Source organism: Rhipicephalus sanguineus, chromosome 1 (genome assembly GCF_013339695.2).
Source record: "Rhipicephalus sanguineus isolate Rsan-2018 chromosome 1, BIME_Rsan_1.4, whole genome shotgun sequence".
Taxonomy (NCBI): domain Eukaryota; kingdom Metazoa; phylum Arthropoda; class Arachnida; order Ixodida; family Ixodidae; genus Rhipicephalus; species Rhipicephalus sanguineus.
In genome coordinates, this window is record NC_051176.1 from 243,010,541 (window position 1) to 243,038,282 (window position 27,742).

At 45.2% G+C, this 27,742-nt stretch overlaps 2 protein-coding genes and 1 long non-coding RNA gene across 6 annotated transcripts in view; 2 read left to right on the plus strand and 1 right to left on the minus strand.

Annotated features, from left to right (window-relative positions):
* The window catches only part of LOC119375475 (ER membrane protein complex subunit 4), a 32,354-nt gene extending 10,517 nt beyond the window's left edge, over positions 1 to 21,837 (plus strand). Inside the window, exons 5-6 of one of the 2 annotated variants that reach the window (XM_037645655.2) lie at positions 2,814 to 2,912; positions 21,031 to 21,837. In XM_037645655.2, the coding sequence (XP_037501583.1) occupies positions 2,814 to 2,885 (72 nt within the window). In that variant the 3' untranslated portion in view covers positions 2,886 to 2,912; positions 21,031 to 21,837. The remainder of the gene's footprint in view (positions 1 to 2,813; positions 2,913 to 21,030) is intronic. The other variant, XM_037645663.2, reaches the window with a different exon arrangement.
* Positions 18,303 to 27,626, minus strand: LOC125756293 (uncharacterized). The gene is made up of 2 exons (XR_007414335.1): positions 27,588 to 27,626; positions 18,303 to 19,146 (listed from the first exon to the last, which is right to left on the minus strand). It is a non-coding gene; the product is annotated as an uncharacterized LOC125756293 (long non-coding RNA).
* The window catches only part of LOC119375454 (phosphatidylinositol-3-phosphatase SAC1), a 53,936-nt gene continuing 52,695 nt past the window's right edge, over positions 26,502 to 27,742 (plus strand). For 2 of the 3 annotated variants that reach the window (XM_037645633.2, XM_037645640.2), the window contains exon 1: positions 26,502 to 26,597. In XM_037645633.2, the coding sequence (XP_037501561.1) occupies positions 26,554 to 26,597 (44 nt within the window). In that variant the 5' untranslated portion in view covers positions 26,502 to 26,553. Of the gene's footprint in view, positions 26,598 to 27,028; positions 27,136 to 27,742 lie in introns of those variants that run through there. The other variant, XM_037645646.2, reaches the window with a different exon arrangement.

The following is a 27,742-nucleotide window of genomic DNA, read 5'->3' on the forward strand; positions in this document are numbered from 1 at the left end:
CTGATAATAGTTGCAACAAAGCTATTTCAGTTCAGCGAACTTTCACTTTAACGAACTTTTTCCTGGGGCCTCCTTAAGTTCGTTCAAGTGAAGTTCCACCGTATATTGAATTGTCGTAAATTGCATAACTTTTTCTCTTTTTTTTTTGCTTCCTCCAACTCTTGGCGAACTTCAACTGATGTAGTCAGTGGGTTCTAAAATGCGAACTTGGTGGACACCCTGTCTGACATGCATGTACAGTTGAACCCCTTTAGAAGAGACTCTCACCGGAGAGTAGTTCTTGTCTCTGATAGGAGGTGTGTGTCATAAGCGGGGTACCATGTTATTTTGTGGTGAACCCCTATTTCTATGTAGGCACACTGCAAATAATCTAAGCACAAAAGTAGGCTACAGCCTTTTGCACTATGTTTATTATTTGCCATTTGTTTTAATACTATGCCATTTGCTTGATGGACCATGACACGGGACACAATTCATGTTTTCTCCGCCACAACTCTCATACTACTTGGCTACGGCCTCGCTTCCTCGGAAGTTGCCACAGTAGCTTGTTCACGCCAGCCAAGATACTGCTGATTGCTTTGCTTCCATTCGCCTGGTAGATTTATCATTAAAGAGGTCCTGAACTACCCTTCGTGCTTGGTGAAAAAACACATACAGTGGAAAGCGGATGCTGCCATGAACACCTCAGCCACTCTTCCAGTCGCACATGGCAAGGAGAGTTTACAAGTGGAGTGTGAAGTTGCCACTTTTTTTTAGTGCCCTCTCTTCATGCACAGGCCTTTCCTCTCTCTCTTCGGAGCTGCTGATGGCTGTTGTATAGTACGGGAAAAAATTATCAGATTTTGACTGCAAATTTCAGGTGCAGGCGCTTTGAGATCGGGCTGCTAAGCAGGACTAGATGAGATTCATGCAAGCCAGTGTTTCAGGGGTGTGGTGCATAAGCAGGGTGCGGAGAGGGAGGAGGGGGGGGTGCTTTCTCAGAACTGCGTGGAAATTTGAAATTAGCAGTGAAGAGGGGAGGGGGTCTTGTATGCTTCCATATTGCTAGCGAACACGCACAAAGGACGACATAGAAAGGGACAGGGCAACCTGTAGTTTGTCATTTGCCAGAGGCTTGACCTGCCTCTGTCAAATCTTTCGTGGGAAGTTCTTGATAAAAATATCTCGTGTGAGTCACCTCTTTCGATAAAAATGTCCTTACTGTATTGTAACCATTGATAACTCATATTTGAAGGTATGAGATCAAAACGCGTCAAGGAGAACACCAGTTATACGAGATATTGATGTTAAAGAGCATTGACACTGTGGTCGAAAAAGTTAATTATGGACTAATGGACTCATGAGTCGACTCAGACTCACTCAGGCTCAGATCGAGCCGTGAGTCTGAACCAGAGTGAGTCCGAGCGAGCAATATTTTGGTGACTTTGAGTCCGAGTGAGTCCGGTTGAGAAAAATTTAAGTGAGTCTGAGTCCGACTGAGTCTGAATGAGGAAAATTTTGGTGAGTCTGAGTCCGAGTGTGTCCTAAAGGCAAAATATATTTCTGAGTGAGTCTGAGTGAGCTGCACAATTTTTGCCGACCTATGGCTGTAGAGGCTAATCGTGGGGCCACGGTCTTGATGTATTATTTTACTTTACCGCTCCGAGACAGTGGCACCACCCCACCGACCAAGAGCACTGTGACAGCATATTGAAAGGGGTTGGAAAGCAAAGAGGGATACACATTACGTTCCTCGCTTTCCGACGACACTTTCTGTTCCTCGCTTTTACGCCTTTCCTTCAGCACTACCGTGCTTGCGCTGCAAACCCTTTCAATATGCACTTTACAAATAGCCGTTCTTCTTCAAGCATTGTGAGAGGAAAGTGTGAGATATAAAAGGCGCCCTTATAAAGCCTCCAGTGTGTGTGACCGTGGCGCAGTGGATAGTATGCCCGGCATCTGTTGTCGTGGACCGCGAGGTCGTGGGTTCGACTCCCGTTGATGGAACTTTTGTTCTTCCAAGTTTTTCTTTGCCATCTGATCGTGTGCATTTTTTTGACATCATTTTCGTGACGGAAATATGTCACTGAAGTCTTGGTGAACCCCGCCATAAAACAATTTCGAGTTAAAACAGGGTCATAGTGCTTGGGAATGCATTGAATATATTTTTGATGCGGCTGCCTTGAAAAGGTACTTTTCGTTTTGGTATTGAGGGGACGGCTTCGCAGTGACGTGTCAACGCAAGTCTGACGTCATGGGAAGACTGCAACTCGCAAAATAATAGCACCTGCTCTGTTATTTGCTGTCAGTCACACATGGTTCACGTAGACCGATGAGTGAATTGCGACTTCGACAGCGATTTTTGCAATTTGGGCTGCATGCGGGTCGCAGAATTTAAAGGGGTACTGACACCTTTTTTCAAAGGCGAGTTTACACTGCCATACAATTCTCCTGTATGCAGAGACTGCTCTGGGCAAGTGTGAAGCTCAGCAAATGCTGATAAGCTATTTTATTTTAATATTAAAGTCAATTTTTCTATGGTGCACCTACCGACATAGACGCTACAGTATCTTGACGTCAGGCTACAGTACTAATTCTGGTGACTTCACGCAGCAGTCTGGCTAGCTGTGGTGATGTCGGGTACCAAAACATGGCCGCTTACGCGTCCCCAATACAATCAAAAGGGTCGCTTGTGCGTCACAACGGAGCCACGGTACGGAGCGGCCGTGGAAACGTCACTATATGTTGGGCGAGCATGTGACAATAAGCTCATACCGTGTTGTGACATCAGGGTACAGTAGGAATCGAAACTAACTTTTGAAAACGTACTTTAGTTACTCTTTCAGGTTGAAGTCATGCTTAGCACTACCTTTTCTAGGCTCTTGAGGGCCTGGCCTTTCATTTGATGCAAATAAACAACTGAAAATTTTCGTGTGAGTACCCCTTGTCCATTGCGAATAATGTCCATTGCTGTGGGGCTGGCTTGCTGATTATAGGTGAAAACTTTGAAACGAAAGTGGAATGTTCTATACGTGTTGTCTGGCTTCGGTGTGTGGAGAGCGTTGATAGTGCATATCCTGGAAATGAAAAATGTCCCTTTTGGGGTACCTCAAAATCATGTCAGTACTACTTTAAGACAAACATATTGTCACGTATTAGTGACATTGAAGAAGGCAGCAGTCGGTGTGTTGAAGATGAAACTTTATTCGGGCGAAGTTGTGCCCACGGCATGAAAAGTTAAAGTACAAGCAATAAACGTTGTACACTGATAGTGGCAAGCACTGTCGTCAGTAATCTCATCTGCGGTAAGGTGCGTCGGCATTTATACATGTTCCATCGAAGGTTCCAGCCTCATCGGTGATGGCCGCGTTGTTTCCAGAATAAACTCTACTGTTCTTGTTGTGCGCTCAAGTTTATCAGAAGATTCTAAAATATTCCGAAAGGTTCCCAGACACTTGGGTGCGGTGCATGCGATAGAACAAGGCATGTGTAGCTTAGACACTTAAATAAATAAACAATCGAGGGTAACAGCCAGATATGAATACGTTGGAGTAACACAAACGTGCTTCAGATGGAAGTGAAAATAGGTAATATGAAGGAGAGCTTGACAGTTGCAAACACTACAAATTTGAGTTAATATACTTAAAGGAGTGGTGACAGAAAATTTGTGAACCTCTGTTTTTTGCTTGTAATCAGTGGCTACTGACTCGTGAATAGCGGCAATGAAACTCATTTGCCCCAGTGTGAGACGAATGTTTAATCATATGCTCATTTGTTACGACCAGAGGCAGTTTCGATTTCGATGAACACTCGGTTGCCTCGTGACGTAGTCAGCCTGCTCGTTAACTAATACTATCAGGTGACCGCGAGAGCCAGTGACATCACTGGCCAGCTTCTGCCATGTTGCCTGCGCTGCTGTTTCGTTTGCTGTGTTAAACGTTGTGAGTGCTTGTTTCCTCAATCATCAAACAATGTTGCTTATCTAGTGCGACAATAGACGAAGAGCTGGGAGGAGTGTAAAAATCAGTCAGAAAAGCTCGATTCAGTTCACGAATCTCGCCGGTGGCTGCGATTTAGACCTTGTCATCGTCGTCCAACTGAGGCGACGCTTTCCGTGAGGCTTGGAGCAGCTGCAGCATTGGACGTGCTGAAACATTTTCGCTCCGATCATTTGTAAAGTAGCAGGTTGAGAAGTGACGAAGGAAGCAATGAAACCACAACATTGGCACCCTGTAGCAGTGTTCATGTGTAATATGCAAGTGACGTGATGTACGCTTTATTGACTCATATTAAGATTGGGCAACACTGCGTTCTTTAGGCATACCAGTCCCACGTACGCACGTCGGAACACTGAAGCAGTTACCTGTCCACCAGGCAATACGATCCCGGCAGTAGAGAGCTTTATTTTGTCTGTAGACTTCCTAATGTTTGCGGATACCTAGTTTCTGTGGCTGTTGATGGCTGCAGCAGTAGCCGCGGAGCCACTAGCGACATCTTGTGGCGTTTTGTCCAACTACAATAATTTTTTTTCTGGTTTCTCCGTCGCGTTTCTGTTCTTGTCGCAAAAGCAATGAGAATACTGTGCGTTGCTAATTATCTCACTGCTAATGCTTTACACAGAGTCAGTAAGCAAGTAAGTCGCTCCAGTGTTATTTTGTAGGTCTCAGGTTAGGCTATGCATTATCAGGTGTCACCACCGGTGCTGTCAGTCTTGTACACGCCTCGGGTAACCCGGCCAGAACTCGTGACGTACGTTGTTTATAAAACGGCCCCACTTGATGACATCATCACTTTTTGCTTTTATTTCCAATTTGGAACTTTCACAAACTTCAAAACTCAATTAAAATACTTTTTAGGCTGTATTTGTAGCTGAAATTGGGCACCTATATGCACCCATTAGTGTGATGCAACAGTCAAATTGTCTGAATGTTTGTGTCACCACTCCTTCAAAGGAGTACTGACATGATTTTGAGACATCGCAAAAGGGACAGTCTATGTTTCCTGCAGCGATGGCGTAGTGGTAGAGCATCAGCTTCGCATGCAAGAGGTCCGTGGTTCGAATCCCGGTGCCGGACAATTCCCAACCGGATAAAAAAAAAAAAAAATCCGCGTGATGATGGAATTGTGTAAAAAGGCCTGGGGTGCAGCCTCACTGGCGACCACAGCCAGCAATGCACTCCCTCACCAGAGCAGGATTGGCCACCCTGGTGTAGTACTTGGCCACTACCTCCCACATGAATACACCAATTAACCCTCGGCCCTCAGTCCCCAGCGGCTGCGAAGCAACTGACCAAGGCAGCGGTCAGACCTGCGACGCAGCAGAGGGTGCTAAGAATCTCTGGGTACGGACAGGCCGCCATTGGAATCTGAATTTGGCTACGTATAACGCTAGAACTTTATCTAGTGAGGCGAGTCTAGCTGTACTATTCGAGGAATTGGAGGGTGTTAAATGGGATGTAATAGGGCTCAGTGAGGTTAGGAGGCCACAGGAGGCTTATACAGTGCTGAAGAACGGACACGTCCTATGCTATCGTGGCTTAGCTGACAGAAGAGAACTAGGAGTGGGGTTCCTTATTCATAAAGATATAGCTGGCAATATAGAGGAATACTACAGCATTAATGAGAGGGTGATATGTATCGTAATTAAGTTTAATAAGAGGTACAAGATGAAGGTGGTACAGGCCTACGCGCCTACATCCAGCCATGATGATCAAATAGTTGAACGCTTCTACGAAGACGTAGAATCAGCAATGAGTAAGGTAAAGACACAGTATACTGTACTGATGGGCGACTTTAATGCAAAGGTAGGCAAGAAGCAGGCTGGAGATCATGCAGTTGGGGAATGTGGCATCGGCTCTAGAAACGCCAGAGGGGAGTTACTAGTAGAGTTTGCAGAACGCAATAATTTACGCATCTTGAATACCTTCTACAGAAAACGGGCTACTCGTAAGTGGACGTGGAGGAGTCCTAATGGCGAAACTAAAAATGAAATAGACTTCATAATGTGCGGCCACCCGGGCATTGTACAGGATGTGGAAGTAGTTAACAAGATCCGATGCAGTGACCATAGAATGGTAAGATCTAGAATTCAACTTGACGTGAGGAAGGAACGGCAGAAACTGATACGCAGGAAGCCGATTAATGAACTAGCTCTGAGAGGGAAAGTTGAGGAATTCAGAGTTTCACTTCAGAATAGGTACGCGGCTTTAACCGAGGAAACCGACCTTAGCGTTGACGCAATGAATGATAATCTGACTAGTATCATCAAGGAGTGTGCAGTGGAAGTCGGGGGTACAGTTGTTAGACAGGACACTGGTAAGCTATCCCAAGAGACGAAAAACCTCATTAAGAAACGTCAAGCTATGAAAGCCTCAACTGCAACAGACAAAATAGAGCTGGCGGAGCTTTCGAAGTTAATCAATAGGCGTAAAGTAGCCGACATAAGAAAGTATAATATGGAGAGAATTGAGCAGGCTCTAAAGAACGGAAGAAGCCTCAAAGCTATGAAGACAAAACTGTGCATAGGCAAAAATCAGATGTATGCATTAAGGGATAAGGAAGGCAAGGTCACAAACAATATGGATAGAATAGTTGAGGTAGCGGAAGAGTTCTACAGAGATCTGTACAGCAGCCGAGCCATTCAGGATGATAACGTAAGAAGGAGTAATAGCGCAGAAGAATCTGACATCCCACCAGTATTGACAGGAGAAGTAAAGAAAGCCCTAAAGGAAATGCAAAGAGGCAAAGCAGCTGGTGAGGATCAGGTAACATCAGACCTGTTGAAAGACGGTGGAGAGATTATGTTAGAGAAACTGGCCACCCTGTATACGAAGTGCCTCTCGACGGGGAGGATACCAGAATCTTGGAAGAATGCCAACATCATCTTGATCCATAAGAAAGGGGACGTCAAAGACCTGAAAAATTACAGGCCCATAAGCTTACTGTCGGTTGTCTACAAGCTATTTACAAAAGTAATTGCTAACAGAATTAATACGACATTGGAGTTCAATCAACCAAGGGACCAGGCAGGATTTCGTACAGGATTCTCAACAATAGACCATATTCATACTATCAATCAGGTGATAGAGAAATGCGCGGAATACAACCAACCCCTATACATAGCCTTCATAGATTACGAGAAGGCATTTGATTTGGTGGAGACATCAGCAGTCATGCAGGCACTGCGGAATCAAGGCATCGACGAAGCCTATATAAACATAATGGAAGAAATCTACAGCGGATCCACAGCCACTATAGTCCTCCATAAAGAAAGCGACAGAATCCCAATAAAGAAGGGCGTACGGCAGGGAGACACGATCTCTCCAATGTTATTCACCGCGTGTTTACAGGAGGTTTTCAGGGCCCTAGATTGGGAAGAGCTAGGGATAAGAGTTAATGGAGGGTATCTCAGTAACCTACGATTCGCTGATGACATTGCATTGATGAGTAACGCGGGAGACGAATTGCAGCTCATGATTACTGAACTGGATACGGAAAGTAGAAGAGTAGGTCTGAAAATTAATATGCATAAAACTAAAGTAATGTGGAACAATCTTGGTCGAGAACAGCGCTTTGTGATAGGTGGCGAGACACTGGAAGTTGTAAAGGAGTACGTCTACTTAGGACAGGTAGTAACCGCGGAGCCGAACCATGAGAGTGAAATAACTAGAAGAATAAGGATGGGTTGGGGCTCATTCGGCAAGCATTATCAAATCATGAATGGTAATCTACCACTATCCCTCAAGAGGAAGGTATATAACAGCTGCATCTTACCGGTACTTACCTACGGAGCAGAAACCTGGAGACTTACAAAGAGGGTTCAACTTAAATTGAGGACGACGCAGCGAGCGATGGAAAGGAAAATGATAGGTGTAACCTTAAGAGACAGGAAGAGAGCAGAGTGGGTCAGGGAACAAACGGGGGTTAATGACATCATAGTTGAAATCAAGAAGAAGAAATGGATATGGGCCGGGCACGTAGCACGTCGGCAGGATAACCGGTGGTCATTAAGGGTAACTGACTGGATTCCAAGAGATGGCAAACGCGTGAGGGGAGACAGAAAATTAGGTGGGTAGATGAGATTAAGAAGTTTGCAGGTATTACGTGGCAGCAGAAAGCACAGGACCGGGTTGATTGGCGGAACATGGGAGAGGCCTTTGCCCTGCAGTGGGCGTAGACAGGCCGATGATGATGATGATGAAACTCCGATACTCAGGTCATTTGATCATTACTTGGAAAAGTGATTCAGGGCCGCTTTAACGGAACACAGTGCAAGAGGTAGTGTCTGCAGTGCACTCTGGTAATACTTAAGTCTTTTCGAACACATGTGCAATGCTTCTTGTTTGGGATTAGCACTAATGGGAGCGGATGCCGTGCGCCCCTGGTTATTCTTGGCTTGGCAGATGCCCGCACATGTAGTCGTGTTTGTACCCTTGGAAAGGTTGAAGTGCTTCTCTATAGTTTATTCCCGTTGCAGGAACTTCTCTTTATTTTATAGTGCTGACCCACTCTGCTTTTCTTAAGTTATAGTTAACAGTGAGTGCACATGTCTGTCATTTTTGTTTGTTCCCACAAGCGATGCAACTGCAGTTCACAGCCAGTGGTCATGCAGTTAAAGGGGTACTGAAACCATTTTCCGGAGCTGAATTTACACTGCCATACAAATCTCCTGTATACAGACGGCTCTGAGCAAATGCTGATGAGATATTTTATTTTGATGTTAAAATCCATTTTCCCATGGCACACCTACCGACATCGACGCTAGGTTGACTTCAGGCTACAGTACTAGTTCTGGTGACTTGATGCAGCAGTCTGTCTAGTTGTGATGACGTCAGGTACCGAAACTTCCAAAATGGCCGACTGTGCATCACCAAAGCATTCAAAATGGCTGCTTGTGCGTCACCAATGGAGCAGTGGTGAGGAGCGGCCGTGGAAACATCACGATATCTGGCACGCACACATGACGAGAAGCTCATACCGTGTTGTGACGTCAGGGTACAGTAGGAACTGAAACTAGCTTTTAAAAACATACTGTAATTACTTTTTCAGGGTTCTTTCACGCTTATCAGTAAATTTCTAGGCTCTTGAGGGCTTGGCCTTTCATTTGACGCAAGAAAACAACCATGGAAAATTTTCGTGTCAGTACCCCTTTAAAACTTGAACATCTGTTGCAAGCAAGATAGTTGACTCAAATTGAAGAGCAACTTGTCCTTTACAACCAATTTACACTTAGCAAAATAATGAGCACCCCCTAGTGCACACTTTGCAACATATGTATGTTGGCTTTCCTTCAACAATATTTTCCACACGAAACCTCTCATTTCCAGGCTGCCTTTTTCTTCTAAGCATGTTCACCTTACTACATTCCAGCGAAGGGGTGAGAGCACCACAGAACTTCTCAAAAATTACTGTGGGAATGTCACACTTCATATTAAGCTCTATGATGAGAGAGGAAGGGATAAATCAAAGAAAGGAAAGTCCTGGGATGAGTGTTGAATGAAAAAAAAAATTGTTTCCCTGCTAGTCTGTGGTCGAGTGGTCGAGGCTGTTCATGTGGAAAGCAAACTTGCTTGCATATGCGCAGTAACTATTTTGCAAGGTGTCCATTGTCTTCTGCGTCCGTGGTCTGTTACAAAAAAAAGATACAATTAATGGGAATGATAGGGTGGCTAACAATGTGGGTGAATTGTGTCTGTTATAACGAATTGTCTGTTATATTAGTGCTTCGTATAGAAGGATTCAACTGTATATATTGTTACGGGGAATATAAACAGAGACTCGAAGGACTAGCAACAGATGTATTTACAAGTAGTTCACCGAGCAGCGCTGCCGATAGGAACAGCTCACGCCAGTCTATCCTATTGTCGTCCTTTTCTTCGTCTTGTGGATCACGATGCCACTGGTACGTAGCATGACCCCCGGCGGCGGAAGCACCGTCCCGGAGCTTTAAAGGTCGTTTTCAGAAGCCGTGTTGTAGGGCTTGAGCCGTGAAACGTGAACAACATCACTGGACCGAACAACAGATGACGAGGGACAGATGGGGCCAATCTCATAGGTGACAGGTGTTACTTGACGCACTACACGGTAAGGTCCCGTGTAACGTGACAAAAGTTTTTCAGATAGGCCCACTCGTCGATTAGGGGACCAGAGTAGCACAAGGGTACCGGGAACGAAACGTGCGTCCCGATGTGAGGCATCGTACCGACGTCGTTGATTGCTCTGCGACGCAGTCAGGCGAGCGCGAGCGAGCTGACGGGCATGATCGGCTCGCGCGATAGCGTCATGAGCATACTCGTTGGTGGACGAGGTACTGGATGAAATGATGGTGTCCAGTGGTAATGTCGGCTCTCTTCCGTACAATAGACGTCGGACTCTGCCCAGACGACGCTGCGAAAAACACCGCCACCAGCGCCCTCATCGTAGCCCTGGCACTAACTGGGTAGTGCAAAGAGAGCCGCCCGCAAGCGAATGTGCATAGGCCGCAATATAACCCTCCTCTTTCGTTGGTGTCGAGGCGTGGTTTCCTGAAAATCAAGGACCTGGAAAGCTTCTTCCGCCAATCCACGCTTCAGAAACAACGGAAGCTGATCAAAGCGAACTGCGAGTACAATGCAAAATAAGTTTTAGTTATTCCCGCGCGCTGCAACTCGCAAGTACAAGCGAGCATCACACGACACCGAGTTCGAGGCAAGCCCTCCGACATCTGTTCTCTAGAGCCTAAATGCGTTAAAATCGGTTATATACGTATGCCACAGCGATAAAGTACCTACATACACGATCAATTTACTTAGCTATGCATCTTACGATCAGTGGTAAAAACGCGGTTCATCAGGGGCGAATGGCTCCGACGATTTTCGCCTTTTCAGTTGCATTCTCCCTTAATTCATCTCTCGCTTCCTGTGCATTGGAGTGTTTTATTACGCATCCTCAAATGGTCTCTCGATGGTCGTCTTCCGTTTGTATGTACTGCAAATGGGGATACGTGCGTGTCCACTTTCGCGGGGTACAACCAAAGGCAAACCGTGGCCTCCGAGATAGCTACGGCAACCGCGGAGGACACGGGCGAAACAAACCTGAAGGGGGTCACGACCAACATTCTGCGATTTACTTGTATGACGCACGTGGTGTTAGCTAGTTAGAACCAGAACTCTGAGCCTTCAAAACGTACATACGTCCGCAATGCTGTGTTGTGACGACCAACTCGTCGCGGTGTGCGTATCACGCGTCTCCAGTCTGTCTCTAGCTGCTGACTTCGTGTTACACGACAGGCACCGCGGTCAGAGCCTCTGCTGAGCTTCATAGTCAAGGTTACCACGGTTTTGCATCAGGGCTACGCAAAACAACAGCAGAGCCACACATTCATGCCACCGGCTGTGGAGAACGCGGGTACTTCGCTTACCCAACACGCTCGCAACGGCCCGTATCCAGCGCTCTCGCCTTTCTTCTTCGTACGACAACTATGGAAATCGGTAAAACTGAACGTTGTTATTCAGTCTTTTACGTCCGTGGCAATTCACAACGCAACAGTGCGTCTGTTGCGGAGTTTCTTCGTAGCGTGCGGAGGGCTCTCGTCTGCTGCTGTTTTCGCCGTCGTTCAGGCGAGTGATCCAACAAGCAGTTCACGACGGTTCGGTGGCGCGTCCGACTAGCGGAGAGCAATTCACAGCTCTCGTTCTGAGTGCTAAATGCGCAAACACACGCGATATTAAGCTCAATCGTTGTTTCGCACTCGCTAGTTGCACCTGGTCCCATAGCAAACTGTGTGAGAAAGTCGGTCTATGCACTACTCAATACTTCTCCGACAGGTGGCGCCACACATCTTGGAAACTCCAGAGTCTGACGTCTATAGGTAGAAAGGTGAAAAGCCGGCTGTGTCATGGCGCGATGAGTTATACGCGAAAGTTGCGTAGGGTAGGGCAATATCCCAGTCTCGGTGGTCCGGCGACACATATATAGCGAGCATGTCCGTAAGCGTGCGATTGAACCGTTCCGCGAGGCCGTTGGTTTGAGGGTGGTAAGCAGTGGTCACTTTGTGCTGCGTGGAACAGGAACGCAGGATGTCGGCGATGACTTGAGAGAGAAACGAACGGCCACGGTCGGTGAGCAGTTGTCTTGGGGCACCGTGAACCAGTATAACGTCCCGTAACAGGAAGTCAGCAACGTCGGTTGCACAACTCGTTGGTAGAGCTCGCGTAATAGCGTAGCGTGTAGCATAATCAGTAGCCACTGCTATCCACTTGTTTCCCAATGTTGATGCGGGAAAAGGACCAAGCAGGTCTAACCCAACGCGGTGAAACGGTTCCGTGGGTATGTCTACTGGTTGAAGATGGCCAGCAGGTAGCAGCGACGGTGTTTTGCGACGTTGACATAACTCACACGCAGCGACGTATCGGCGTACCGAGCGAGCAAGGCCTGGCCAGAAGAAACGTCGCCGTACGCGCTCATACGTCCGAGATACGCCAAGGTGTCCAGCTGTAGGCGCATCGTGAAGTTCAGCGAGGACACTGCGCCGTAAATGTTTAGGCACGACAAGAAGAAGGTCAGGCCCGTCAGCTCGGAAATTGCGGCGGTATAGGACGCCCTCTTGAAATACAAAGTGACGGACGGAGGCGTCGTTTGGGGAAGATTCCGCGCGGCTGATGATGTCGAGCAGCAGTGGGTCCCGTTTCTGTTCTTCCCCAATGTGAATGAAGGCGGACACGGAGAAGATGGAGGGCACCGTGTTGGCGTCACTGTCATCAGGATCGTCGACAGGGTACCGGGAGAGGCAATCGGCGTCCTGGTGCAGGCGACCAGATTTGTACACGACCGAGTAAGAAAATTCCTGCAGACGCAAAGCCCAGCGACCAAGGCGCCCTGAGGGATCTTTGAGGGAGTTCAGCCAGCAGAGCACGTGGTGGTCGGTAACTACCGAAAATGGGCGTCCATAGAGGTATGGCCTGAATTTCGCGACCGCCCAAACGAGAGCCGAGCACTCGCGCTCTGTGATGGAATAATTGCGTTCAGGGGCTGATAGCAGGCGGCTGGCGTATGCAATAACGCAGTCATGGCCACGTTGGCGTTGAGCTAGCACTGCGCCGATGCCATGGCCACTTGCATCCGTACGGATCTCAGTAGGGGCAGCAGGGTCAAAGTGGGCCAAAATCGGAGGAGTAGTGAGGAGCGCGATGAGATTGGAGAACGCAGAGGCCGCTTCTGAGCTCCATGAAAACGGGACGTCTTGTTTGAGGAGCTGCGTAAGGGGTCTCGCTATGTCTGCAAAATTTTTCACAAAGTGTCGGAAGTAGGAGCATAGTCCGAGAAAGCTGCGAACATCCTTTGCAGATCGTGGTACAGGAAAGTTTTTGACTGCGCTGATTTTGGCTGGGTCTGGTTGTACGCCGTTAGCGTCTACTAAATGGCCAAGTACTGTAATTTGGTGACGGCCAAAGTGACACTTGGACGAGTTCAGCTGCAGGCCAGCGCGACGGAAGATATCTAAGACGGCTGATAGGCGCTCTATATGAGTCTCAAATGTAGGTGAAAAAACTACGACATCGTCCAAGTAGCACAAACAGGTGGACCATTTAAAGCCTCTGAGCAGAGAGTCCATCATTCGTTCAAAGGTGGCTGGAGCGTTACAGAGGCCGAAGGGCATGACCTTGAATTGATATAGGCCATCAGGTGTGATAAATGCCGTTTTCTCACGATCCATGTCATCCACCTGAATCTGCCAGTACCCGGAACGTAGGTCTATGGTGGAAAAATAGCGGGCACCATAGAGGCAATCGAGGGCGTCATCTATTCGTGGCAGAGGGTACACGTCTTTTTTTGTAATTCTGTTTAGGTGTCGATAATCGACACAGAAACGCCATGTGCCGTCTTTCTTGCGGACGAGTACGACAGGGGACGCCCAAGGACTACAGGATGGCTCAATGATATTCTTGGCGAGCATTTTGTCGACCTCACTTTGGATAATTTGACGCTCAGTCGCCGACACGCGATATGGACGCCTATGGATAGGAGGCGCATCACCAGTGTTTATGCGGTGCGTCACACAGGTAGCTTGCCCCAATGGACGGCCGCCTAGATCGAAAACGTCGATGTACGACAGTAGAACCCGGTGGAGCTCGTCAGTCTGCTGCGGTGTTAAATCAGAAGCAATCATCGACTTAATTGCGCTGTCGGGGCAAGTATTGGATTGGTGCTGGGCAGAGGTATCGGAAGGAGTGGCCACCGTGAAAGCATTCACTGCGTTGTCTTCTAAGGTGGACAGCAATGCCAAAGCGATGCCTTGCGGCAGCACTTGAGGTGTCAAGCTAAAATTGACAACTGGAAGGCATGTGAAGTTCCCTGCGACAGACAGAACGGTGTGCGGTAATGTAATGCCGCGGCTGATGAGGACATCGGTGATAGGTGTCAGTACATAGTCGCCGTCGGGAACTGGTGGTCTTGATACGAACTCGACGTAGGTCAGTGTTTGGGCTGGAAGGCGAGCATATCGGGCAGTGCAGAGGCGACTCGGCCGTGGTGCAGCAGGGTCTGTTATGGGCAAGTGAAGACGGAATGTACTGGCCGAACAGTCAATGAGGGCAGAATGTGCGGACAGGAAGTCGAGGCCTAGGATTACGTCATGTGGGCATTTTTCAAGGACGGCGAAGAGAACAACTGTGTGGCGATCAGCGATGCTTACATGAGCGGAGCACATTCCAACGACAGATGCTGTTCCCCCGTCGGCAACACGGATGAACTTAGTCGTCGCAGGTGTGAGAACTTTCTTGAGCTTTCGGCGAAAATCAGTGGTCATGACGGAAAGTTGAGCCCCAGTGTCGACAAGAGCAGTCACATGCACACCGTCCACTTGTACATCGATAAGGTTCTGTTTCGTCTGTATGGTCAATAGAGGATTTGTGGTCAGTCCCATTGATGCAGCGCCACCTCCAGGGGCTGCAACATTTAGTTTTCCGTCGAGGAGCGTCGTGGGAAGGCGGGCGAAGGTGGTCGGTGGGGCTGGGGAGAACGAGACTGGCGACGTTGGGGCGATGGTGAGCGGGAGTAGCGGGGATCACGCACCGGTTCCTGAGGGGCAAAGTGGTCTGGGCTGGTCGCATGACGATCAACGGGACGGCCATTGGAAGAACGCTGGAAAGTTTGTGTAGGAGGACCCCAGCGACTTCTGCAATGGCGAGAAACGTGCCCAATACGGTGACAAGAGAAGCAAATGGGCTTGTCATCATGTGTTCGCCATGCGGACGGATTGCGGAATGTTGATGGAGAGCCAGAGGGGAATGGACGAGGAGTCGTGAATTGTTGCTGGAAGTCGATACGGGGAGGCGTCGAAATGGAGCAAATACCCATGCTGGCAATTTCCTGTCGCACGACTGCTTGAATTAGGGGCAAGGGGATTGAAGGAGAGTGATCAGGGTGCGGTGGTGGCACTGTAGCTGGAGCGGCTGCTTCAAGTTCACGCCGGACGAGTCGTGTTAAGTTATCGCAAGTGTCTGGAGGACGATATGTGTCCAGGCAAGATGACGTCGCTGCGGTATTCGGAAGGCGTTGGAACTGATGTGAGATGCGTCTGCTTTTAGCCTGTTCCAGGCGGCGACATTCTTGAATGATCGCATCAACAGACGTAACGTTACTAAATACCAGCAAGTTAAACGCGTCGTCGGCGATACCCTTCAGGATGTGCGCAACTTTTTCTGGCTCGGACATGTGGCTCTGCGGCAGAGTGCTAGGACACTTTGAATGTAACTGATGTAGGACTCAGTGGAAGTTTGCACGCGAGTAGATAATTCATGCTTTGCGGCTTGTCGACGACCAAAAGGGTTTCCAAAAAGCTCACGGATCTTTTCCTTGAAGCTGTCCCAGCTTGTAATGTCATGCTCGTGTGTGTCAAACCAGACACGAGGGGTTCCGTCCAAGTAAAAGATGACATTCGCGAGCATGAGTGTGGGGTCCCACCTGTAACTGGCGCTGACACGTTCGTAAAGGCGCAGCCATTGGTCGACGTCGGAACCCTCGACGCCCGAGAACACGCCAGGGTCTTTCAAGACGGGAAGCGTCACGAAAGTTGTTGAGGCCGCTGGGTTGGAAGGCAGGACAGGAGGCGTGATGACCGGAGTGGGTGCATTCGAGTCTTGAGAGGCCATGTTGAAAGCCGCGAGCGAACGCCCGCTGCGGAGTTCCGGGGCGAGGACGGGCAAGGACAGGGTGTTTTTTTTTAGACAATACAGATTTTGTAATAAAAATCCTCTCGCATTAAGGCTCCCGCTGTTTTTGCACACAAACTCCATGTCGAGGTGGAAATACTTTGCCGCAGTTAATATGACACTGTTGCAACTAATTGACAAAAAACTTGTTAATTGACTTTTTAATTATTGAGTTGAGGGCAGGTGTTTATATTACAAAGTTATAGTGCGTGCCAATTTATGGCGTACCTATTTTTTAGAAATTACAAAGGTTGCACGTAGTTCGAGATATTCGTCATCAAAATTTAAGGACAAAATCGAAACTGATCGCGCCCAGCGCGCACGAAGTGCGACCGTTCTGCTACGTCGGACCGGAACTACCCGCCACATGGGAGTGACGAAACTTGAATGACGGTGCGACACAGCCGTATGTTTCCGTGCAAAGCTGCAAGTCATCTCATTTGTGCCTGCGCATCGCCTTACTTTTGCACGTAGTGTTGGTGCTTATCTGTTCCTTTCGAACTGTATACAAGAAAACCACAATATCAACCTCTTCTTTCTCTGGGAAGCATAAAACTCAGGGGCGACCACTGCGGCGCTTCTTCTTGCACACAGGCGAAATAGTTTTTCGTGCCTCTTTATAGTTTATAAAAGAAACGGATAGGCACCACCCATCGCACGCAAACATTAAGCGGTCTACTAGTGTATTTCAGAATGTTCGCCGATTTTTCTGAGCAGATTCTGCTTTGGCGCACCCTCATTCAAATTTTAGTAAAACTTGTTGTTGGGCTAGTTGGTGCATGTTACAAGAAAATTCGACGACACAAACCACCGAGAAAAGAAGGCGAAAGGAAAGAGCGTCACCTCGCAACTAATTTTATTCTTGCAAATCCACCGCAATATATACACCATGCCACACATGCGCAATAACACACCATGCGTCTCATCCAACAATCGCCCACTCTCAATGCGCGTGCTAGTTCAGAAACCTGTCAAAAAAATCAAATTCAGCTGAACGCAGTACCACCGACGTATCGCTAATACATATATCTTTTTTCTTTCGGATGAGGTATGCTTCTAGCATCTCTCGCTCAATCACCTCCTTGCTTCTACCTAAAATAGTTATATTGGCAAATCTTGCCTCACATCCACACGCGCTGCAGTGCATAGGCAAATGTGCCAAAAGATTATTCTTTATTTTCTACCTAAAATAGTTATATTAGGTAGAAATAGTTAGGTAGAAGCAAGGAGGTGATTGAGCGAGATGCTAGAAGCATACCTCATCCGAAAGAAAAAAGATATATGTATTAGCGATACGTCGGTGGTACTGCGTTCAGCTGAATTTGATTTTTTTGACAGGTTTCTGAACTAGCACGCGCATTGAGAGTGGGCGATTGTTGGATGAGACTCATGGTGTGTTATTGCACATGTGTGGCATGGTGTATATATTGCGGTGGATTTGCAAGAATAAAATTAGTTGCGAGTTGACGCTCTTTCCTTTCGCCTTCTTTTCTCGGTGGTTTGCGTCGTCGAATTTTCTTGTTTCATTCAAATTTCATCACTTCCCTGTCACTTGTCGTTCTGGTGTTTCACCGTGCTTTGTGTGCACCTGAGGCGATCAGTTTCGATTTTGCCGTTAAAATTCGATGATAAATATCTCGAACTACATGCAACTTTTGCGATTTCTAAAAAATAGATATGCCATAAATTGGCTTACTCTACAACTTTGTAATATGAACAACTGCCTTCATGTCAATAATTGAAAAGTTAATTAACTAGATTTTGTTAATTAGTTGCATCAACATCATTTTCACTGCTGGAAAGTATTTCCGCCTCTACATAGTGTTCATGTGCGAAAACGACAGGAGCCCCACTGTCATAGAATTTTTATAAAAAATCCGTATTGTCTAAAAAAAAAACACCCTGTAGATACTGCAGGTGCAAGTATTCTTGCATCTTACCTGTGCAACCACGACTGGGATGAGTACATATGATAAAGAAGTGGCAGCCAGTCAGAAAAATTCTTTATGCACGTACATCACATTTGTGCAGATCCTTTGGAAAGCACAAAATCACAAATGACAACCACTGTATTTGGATGAACTCCTGATAAATCTTACAGACTATGACTGGTCTTGCGCAGACGTAAATTTTCTTAAAGGGACACTAAAGGCAAATATTAAGTCGAAGTTGATTGTTGAAATAGCGGTCCAGAAACCGTGTAGTGCTACTTTTGTGCCAAGGAAGTGCTTATTTTGAAATAAAATCCCGTTTTAGTGGTCCGCATCGCGTTAGCGCACTTCAAATCACCCGCCTGAAAGCGGTTTTTCTCACGTCACTGTTGCCGTTCCCAACGTTGCCCGCCTTTACTGCGCGCGCGGTGGCGTGCACTGGTGGCATGCACCATTCGGGCATCTGGCAACATCATCGTGTGATATATTTAGCTTAATTTCTCGGTAAGTAGGGCACTGCCGTTGATAATATTGCCGTTTTAGACGTTGTCATACATTAGGCTTTCACTCTGACATAAATTGTTATTTGCGTTTAGTGTCCGTTTAATGACACCTCGGATTCACAGAGGCACTACATAGAGAACTGTGCATTGCTCTCACTGTAATAAAATTATATACATAAAACATAACAAGGCTGGAATCAGCAGCTGGTACTATTATACTGATATTTGGAGTTGCACAAAAACAATAAAGTGCATGCTACATCAACACACATTTATTTGCTGAACGAATTGGCAAATCATGTTCTTATTTTACACAAAAGCACTGTGGAAGCTGCAATACTCTGCATCTCGTGACTTTCTTCACAATGCGATAGCAGCGGAAGCCTCCATGTCTTCACACAGGATGTGTTTTTCACTAGCTTGCACACATTCCAATATTTTTTTGTCAGGCAGTTGGCCGGCAACAGATCGTCCATCCGTCACAGTAGAATCACTCTTCGTCCTCGACAGCATCTGCCATGTTCATGCCGTTGCACACATTGTCTGTCAGAGTAAAAAATACTGTGCACCTCTTCTACTGACGAGCAAACAACGGTCATTGTCAACACTATCATGGGAGCATTGACACAGTTCTGAAGGGACATGCATGGCAAATGTGCCCAGGGTCAAAAACAAAACTACCTGTTTTGCTGTAACTGCTGTGGACGAAATCATGGTCTCTATTTAGCATGATCAAAGATAGTGTTCATGCAGTTCTGAAAGCATTTGCTCGGCCACTGCACCCCGAATGAAAATTAAACTGCTGCTTGCTATGACCACTGCAAATAAAACCATGGTTTATAATTAGGGGTGTGCGAATATTCGAAAATTTCGAATAACGAATCGAATAGCATTCTATTCGATTCGGTACTCGAATCGAATAGTACTTACTCGAAATACCGAATATTTTTCTAATAGTTTTCGAATAATTAGCGCCGACGGGAGAACCCCAAAACAATGATACTTTGGAATAGTTAAAGGCCATTTTTCTTCTTTTAATCACTAAATTACCAGTATGCATGCAGCCCAAGCTTTTACGAAACTAGCGACGCTATATTGATTACCGGATGAAGGCGTTTTTTTTTTTATGAAAGCTCCATACTCGCTCAGTTTTTACTATGCTGCCTCTGCATCGCATTAATCAGTTCCTGTCGTCATCTTGTAAGAACTGAAGGTGCACCTGCATTCAGCTTCATGAATAGCAATAGATGCAAGGGTTGTGTTTGCGTAAATTGTTCTTGCAGATACAGCTTTCAACACCGATGTCTACATGCCTTCAGTGCCGAGGACCAGGTTGCGATGGCAGGTTTATGTGTTTCATTACCGCCTTAGCTGTATGCGTAGTCTTCGGTTCAAAGTTGTTTAGATTTTATGTCTCAGTTTTATTTAAAAGCAGGCGACAAAGCATCTGCAGTCACTGCTTTATTTCAACCTACAGTTAGAAAATATTTCGAAGGTTGTGGTCGTTGCTGTATATGATCTTACCTCAGATTTCATAACTGTGGTATTTTGAGTCAGTTAAAAGTAAGCGCAACGCTCTTTGGTGAAAGTTCGTGAATATTTCATTCAAAAAAAGAAAAAAAAAACGCCGCGGAGTTCTAGGACCGTTTTGAGAATGGTTGTCTTACTATTCGAAAACTATTCGAAAAGTATTCAATTAGTATTCGTATTCGATTCGGTGTCATCACTATTCGACTCGTATTCGATTCGGTTCCAAAATTCACTATTCGCGCACCCCTATTTATAATGCATCATGGATGGCAACCACAAAGTTCTGAACGCACATGGCATAATGCAGTGTCATAAATCCAAATAGGCATAAAGCATTCTGGCATTCTTGTTGTTCCTGTATGGTTCCTGTTCATGACTGTGGCAATGCGGGCTGTGCCAGTTCGTTGCACGAGTGCCAGTTCTATTTTAGTTCTTTTGCACCGCACATATGCAGCAATTCACGTTTGGCGCTCTCTGAAGATCGTCTTTTAAAAATAGGGTGTGGCCAGATATGAAAATTATTCTTATTATTATTGATATCTGAATAACAGGACTTTGATGCCATTAAATAATGCATACGCTTGCTGGGAGCAGATTACGAGCTTGAATTATCAGATGTTCCATATTAACATGGTTGAAATAATGAGGTTTTACTGGGGTATTAATGCTTAAATTAATGCTGCATGTCTGACACAAATGCTGTATTGACTAAAACGAAGTGCTTTATTATTGTAAATAATTTATTTTCTGCTAAAAAAATATCAGGCTTTCCCAACTTCTAATAAGACACTTTTTCATTGAATGTGGAAAATGTTTATTCTGTTATTTTTGCTAACAAAACTCTAATTAGTGTGATAATAAGTCAGTATGTGATGGTCTCTCTATTTTCTCTTTCAGAGGATTGAACATTCAGGAGGGGGCATCATATTGTCATGAACCAACGAACTTGGCCATGAAGCTGATCGAAGTTGTAAACAAAGTGCACATGCCAGGACTGAATGTCTGTTTTGTACTGTTCACTTTTCCTGTGTGCATGTGCTTCAACAGTATGCATCCCACATCTTATGCACATACATCAGCACTTTTGCAGCACTTTTTGTAGCTTCTGTAAAACTTTATATACACACAAGCAGGTCTCTCACCGATGATGCTGCATAGGCCTGGCCTTTTAAAAGCCTGAAAAATAGCAACTTTCTGTAATAATTATGGTGTGCTGATTTTTTTTTTCCATGCACATTCTACGAATTGATATGCAGAGGAAGTAACTTTGCACAGCTTTCGCTGTTGCATTTTTAACAGGAGCTATGTATCGAGCTTTTTCTCATTTGTAGTCCCGAGACTTTGTACAGATGAGCACTGCAAGTAATGACATCGTAATAAGGAGCTTGCTATGTAATGTGCAGCTCTGTTTTAGTGCAATTTGCTTAACATTGAATTTATGAGACATCGAGTAAAAAAAATATTGATGCATGTTATTATTCACTTGATTTACTATTTTGCCTTGTATAGCCAATGATGCCAAGCATGTGGTTTTTTAGAAAATGCTTGTTGTTGAAGAGACAGTAGAGGACACTATAGCAATGTGTATATCTATGTTGATTAAGGATGTACAAATCAATGTGCTAGTTTTCCAAGGACTTGAAAGAGGTTGTACACAGTTTGTCATGTAATTGCGGAAGGCTTGGCACACAGACACCTGCAGCTTGTGAAGTAAATAAATGAAAGCATTTCAAAATTGTTTCTCATTTTCAATATATTCCGATGCAGCAGAAGACAAAAACGCTCATACACAGTGCGTTTGGTGCATGTTAAAAAAAAAAAATACACGTTCAGATTAACACAAAGCCCCCACCACAGCGTGCCTCATAATCACAATGATTCTGGTCCGCAAAGCCCCAGAATTTAGTTAAATCTTATAATTCTATAATTTTTGCCCTTTGCTAAAAATAAACTACTTCAGTCAGTCAGCTCTCTTGGTTTTATTGTGAGAGATGTTCTGAAACTCTAGAAAGTCCTGGTGACCTGTCGGGCATCTTTAAAGTCACTTTCTTTGCATCTATATGCAAGAGGGAGCTGAGTCTTTATTGTGCTAGCCATACAGTCATTATCCATTAAAATAATGCAATTCTGTTTGAAGACATGCTCATGATTTTTAGTTCAATATTGCATGCGATAGCACTATGAGAATGTTGAGCAAGATACTAGTAGTGTAACATTTCCGAGTATATGTTTTTTGCGTGGAGTAAATGTTAATCTGTTAATGATGCTTAAAAAATGTTTCTTACAAATGCTGGCAGTAAAATGCAGTGGGCTCCAGAGAAATACCGAAATGAAAATGCTAGATAAGTGGAAGGAGTGTTATAAGGGTTCTTAGGTGGGCTAGTTGGTTCATGAGCTAACTTTCGTTGGCCACCCACAGGTGCAACATTCCCAACCTCGCTGAAGCGAAAAAGTTGTTGTTTAAGCTTCATTTAAATGGAACTGAAACTAAAACCACGACATACGTAATGAGCTGTTCTACCGCATACAAAACATGACCAGTCCAACAACCATTTGAAGAAATATAAACCATGAGGAAGTTGTAGGGCAGTGTTGTCAACGGCTGCTATGTGGTGTACACACTGCTTATATTTCGCGCTGTTTGCCTCGTGACAGTGCCAGGCAAAAATAGCTCGGACTGGCTTCCGCAATGGATGCTGTGAAATATATGAGGCATGGTGAAGTTTCACACATTGAAGTGTATACTGTCGGGGAATAATGAAGGTTAAAAGAATACATGCTGCCTGGAATATTAGATTTTTGAAGGACCAGATGCAAATGGGATACTTCTGAACATGAAAAAATGGAAGACGGTCTTGTGCACAATAAATGTTATGGCTCCTTAGCACAGATTGACAAATAATAGGGGAAGGGACAAGGTCTTCACCATCAACTTCAGACATCTCTGCAAAAAGTTTATTTTTTTGTATCGCAGAGATATCTCGCTTGCATGCATTTCACATTCCATGCATGAATTATTGGAACGTGTTAAAGGTAATCATGAAAGTGGTTTGATGTGGTGTAAACAACTTGAAAGAGGTGTCAAGTGGTACCAACATGTGGGATTGTGTGACGGAACATGTCATCATCGCTGTAGAGAATTGCACAATCTTAAAAAAGAAAAGCTCAAGTCCACTGATCAGCGCTTTTTTGTTTTTCTGTGCATTTTGATTTAGCCCTGTTTCATTAATGTCATAATATTTCCACAATGATAGCTGTCATACGATTGACATGATGTTGGACATCGAAGGGTTTTGTGTCAGTTGGAATATACCAGATGGGTCAGCCTGGAGCACACAATATAAAAATGGCTAATAACAATTTATTATGCCTTCATATTAACAGAACAGCTCCAAAGTCAGGCTTATCTTGTTTTCCTACTGTCATTTCAATTTTCTATGCTCAATAATCCCTCTATCTTGCACAAAGATGACTTGAAGAAATATAAAGTGAAGTGCTCCATTGCTTGACTCTAATGCGCTTTTTATTGAGTTCAGTGTGCATGTCTGAATCCTGAAACTGAAGCCAGAGAATGCTCAAGGCATGTTCATTTACAAGAGTCCCGAGATTATCCCCACTTTAGAGGCATGCATCTAATGCGTGTGTGCAATAATGCTTTATCTTCCAAAGCTTTCCTGTCCTTGACTGCACTTTCCTTCCCTGGGCACCCGTTCCACCGGTTATCTGCCCTACACATTACATGGCCTTGCACCTTAATTTTTTCATCTGGTTTGGCCTCTAATCCACACTGCTGTCTTTCCTTGTTTTAATGTTATGCCTAACATTTTTTGTTCCATCGCTTGCTGCATGTTCCTGGATGGTTGCATGGCTGAGGTCCTTAATCATTTTTTGCTATTCATCTGTAGCATTATTGAACAGGACAATAGAAATCTGCCAATTGTTGGTTCCTTACTCACTCCTAATCCTTCCAATGGCTTGAATACATCTTCGAAGTATGGAGTACTAAATAGCATATTGGCTCGATTGTGTCTCCTTGTGTCATCCATTTCTTGATTGTTGTTATTTTGTTTTGTTTTTTTTTGAAGAGCTGTAGAGGTTTTATAGATATTTGCTATGGTATTCACATATGCGTCTTGCACCCCTTGACAATGCAACACTTCCACAACTGTTGCTGTGACATCAAGTAGAAGTAAAGCATTAATCAGGTATCTATGTATGCATGATATCTGTTACTGTTTTCCTATGCATTGAAATTATAATCTGATGCTTTCATGTCTGGAGCTCGCATGTATAGTGCTCACGGATTCAAATGCAACATCAAAACTTTTGATATAACAATTGCTATGCACAAGTGCTTGAGATAACCACACATGTTGCTATGAAAGTGGCCACTAAAGGTCGTGTTGGTTCTCATGTAAGTGTTCAAATCGAAATTACACTGTTATGGCACAAACCGAAGACGGTGGAAACAGAAGTATGTGCATTACTCATCCTGAATTGTCGTATTTAAGTCCATGAGCACTGTACATTATACTTCGTGCATATTCTGATGCAATTAATTTACTATAGAAACTTCAGCTTGTCCAATATGTCATAATAATATACGGGGTTTCACATGCCAAGACCACGATATGATAATGAAGCATGCCATAGTGGAGATCCGGAAATTTCTACCATCTGGTGTTGAATAATGTGAACCAACATCGCGCAGTACACGAGCCTCTAGCATTTTGCCTCAATCGAAATGCAAGCAACACAGCCGGGATCGAACCTGTGATCTTCAGGTCAGTAGCCGAGCACCGTAACCACTGTGCCACTGAGGCAGTCTCGAGGGTCCCTTGAAGGGGTCCCTTGAAGTCTTGTACTTTGGGACCCTCGTCTGTATATTTTTTATGTTGTATTTAACCTGTTTTGAATGAAAGAAGGGAATTTTGAGGGCTAATTTCTTTGTTTGACACAACCCTTACGAAAACCAACAGGTAATGAAGCCAAGGAAGGTATAGGGGGCCTTAATTGTACTGGTTTTTAAGTGTGTTCTAGTAATTGTGATATAGATGTGACGCAAGTAAAGTGGATGAAAAGACAACTTGCCGCCGGCAGGAACCTGCAGCCTTCGGACAACGTGCCCGATGCTCTACCAATTGAGCTATGGCAGCGGTCGTCCTCTCATCCACTTTGTCAGGTATTTATGTGCATGTAAACTCTGGGAGTGGTAGTCCGCACTGCTTGTAGCCATGACGGCGAGTGTAGAACACTGTTTTTGCCAGCTGGAGTCTCATTGTACGTGATCTTTTTAACGAATGGACAACTCGCCACTAAGCCCTCGCATACTACTTGAAGGCATCAAGTCTGCCGCAACGACACCTTCAATATGAATGAATGAAGGAAAGGAATTTTAATTCTGATGGGGAGAGAAGTACCCCGTCCTGACGCTTGATGGTGTGGCCCATGGGTACTCTTTTCTGAAGCGGTTCTTGAAGAGTGGGAAAATGACGCTATCTTCTGCAATCGTTGTAGGAGTGTGGCTCAGCACCACTGGTGTAACCAGGAGGTAGGCGTTCAAACTGCCCCCCCGAAGAAAATGTTCCTGGCTGCGCCCCTGCTCAGCGCCAAGTCCTAGGTAGTGGTGCTTTAAGAAAAGGAAAGACGCTTATTTCTGAAAACCATAAGGGAGAACGGCGCAGCGTCGTCGTAGGGGGATGGGGATTGAAAGAACCCATGAAACACAAAACCTCTATAAAACGTCTTTAGAACATTTAAAACCTCTATAAACCTCTATAAAACGTTCTATAGAGGTTTCGTGTTTCGTGGGAAGGAGCAGAAAAGATAGGCCATCTTCTCGAGATATGGCCAGTAAGAATGCCCAAAACACCGAGAAAAACCGGTGGATGCCTCACGCCTTGGAGACGGACGGCCTAAACACTTCACAAACGCTACGGTCGCCAAGTGCTTATATGCTTACATCTTGCATCTCGAGAAGGTGGTCTAAAGCGCCTGCTTGCGCGCTTTTCCGCAACCATCTTATCAGCGCGCGCATGAAGGCCATGTGATGCCTACAAGGAGGCCGCTGATGTGTCTAGTCACGGTGATCTTGGCCGATAACTGCAATAACTAATCGGAGGTAATAGAGTTAGGTCTGTTCGGTTTTGTCACGCATTCATCTGTACTTTACATCGTTGTTTTGTTTAGAACTTTTTCCATCCTTCGAGCGCTTGAGCGCGTATAAAATCTCTTAGAAATAAATGACGAAGAAAATAATAATGAGTGTTTATTTATTTAACGAGGCATTAGCTCGCAGTCCATGGTAACGAGTACGGTACAATGCGTTGGCACGGCAGTTTCGTTTAAAGCCGCCGTGTGGCTGTGTCTGGCCGTGTCTGGAGAAGTGATTTTTGCGCTTTGCAACCATGTGCCACCGTCATGGCGGCGGCCACGGATGGAGGAGTGTACGACAGCCTTAACTTGTAAGTTATTTAATTTTACAGCTTTCTTCTTGCCCCATGTGTGTAGCTACCGGATCAGAGAGTATGCGTAAAGAGATATTATGTTATTTGCAGTATTGTTGTTTCAGCACTAGCTGCCACGACATGCAGTGGTACTGGCCACTTGCCATATTACGCTCCGAAACGAAAGACGTAAACTTAATAATTTTAGATGATTAGTTTCGTTACCTAATTATTTTTCCGGATTTATATATACGCTTCGTTTTTTTTGTTTCATAACTGTCGTGGCGCTGGAGTGCTACTGAAGTAACTCCATCACTTTTGACTCGGCGAACTGGGTGGCTACCGAACTTTATCATTTTTTGCGGAGAAAATCGTCAGCTGAACACCTGCAGAGTAGCGCAGTGACAGGTGCTCGTTGCACATTACGCATGTCATGTCGATGCTATCACACAAATGTGGCCGTTCTGTCTGTGCCAGTTTAAGCGAATTCTGAAAAACGAAACAGAAATCACTTCTTTGGAACCATAATGTCTAAGGTGTACGAAGAATGTGCTTTGTGAGTATTATTGTTATTTCTTTTTGGGAAGAAGCACGCAAATGTACCTTACACAGTGTGCATGTGAATGTTTTTGTTATGATTATTATTTTGATCATGCACACTCAGCCCAAGATGGTGCTTGGTAATGAAATTATGTTTACTAGCTAAGAACCGACGTTGGTTATTGTTGGCCGTGAGTATTACTCAGTCAACTGTTTTCAGATCTGGTAGCATTTTTCGAAGTGCAACGGGTATTTCACTGTTCACCGCCATCGCTAAGGCTTTTTTTTTTTTTTTCGCATTACAACCGACTGAGCAGTGTGCCTAATATTTCAGAGATTCGATATAACATCCAGCACAAACAGCGGCTGTACTAGAGTCGGTGGCTCAGTAACTACTTTTGCACGACTGAATAATTGCCTGCAGGTCGCAGTTAAATTTAAAACGCTCTGAATGTAATGTGCACTCACCTTCTGTGCACTCGACCTCGGCGGGAAACGGAAAGATTGTTTGGATAATCTGAAACACAAAACGAAGTTTGCATCAGAGGTTTACATCTCTGCTTGAAACAGCTATAACTTGTCATGGTGGCTTCTACCTGAAATTTGAAGTTGGCTGTTCGAAC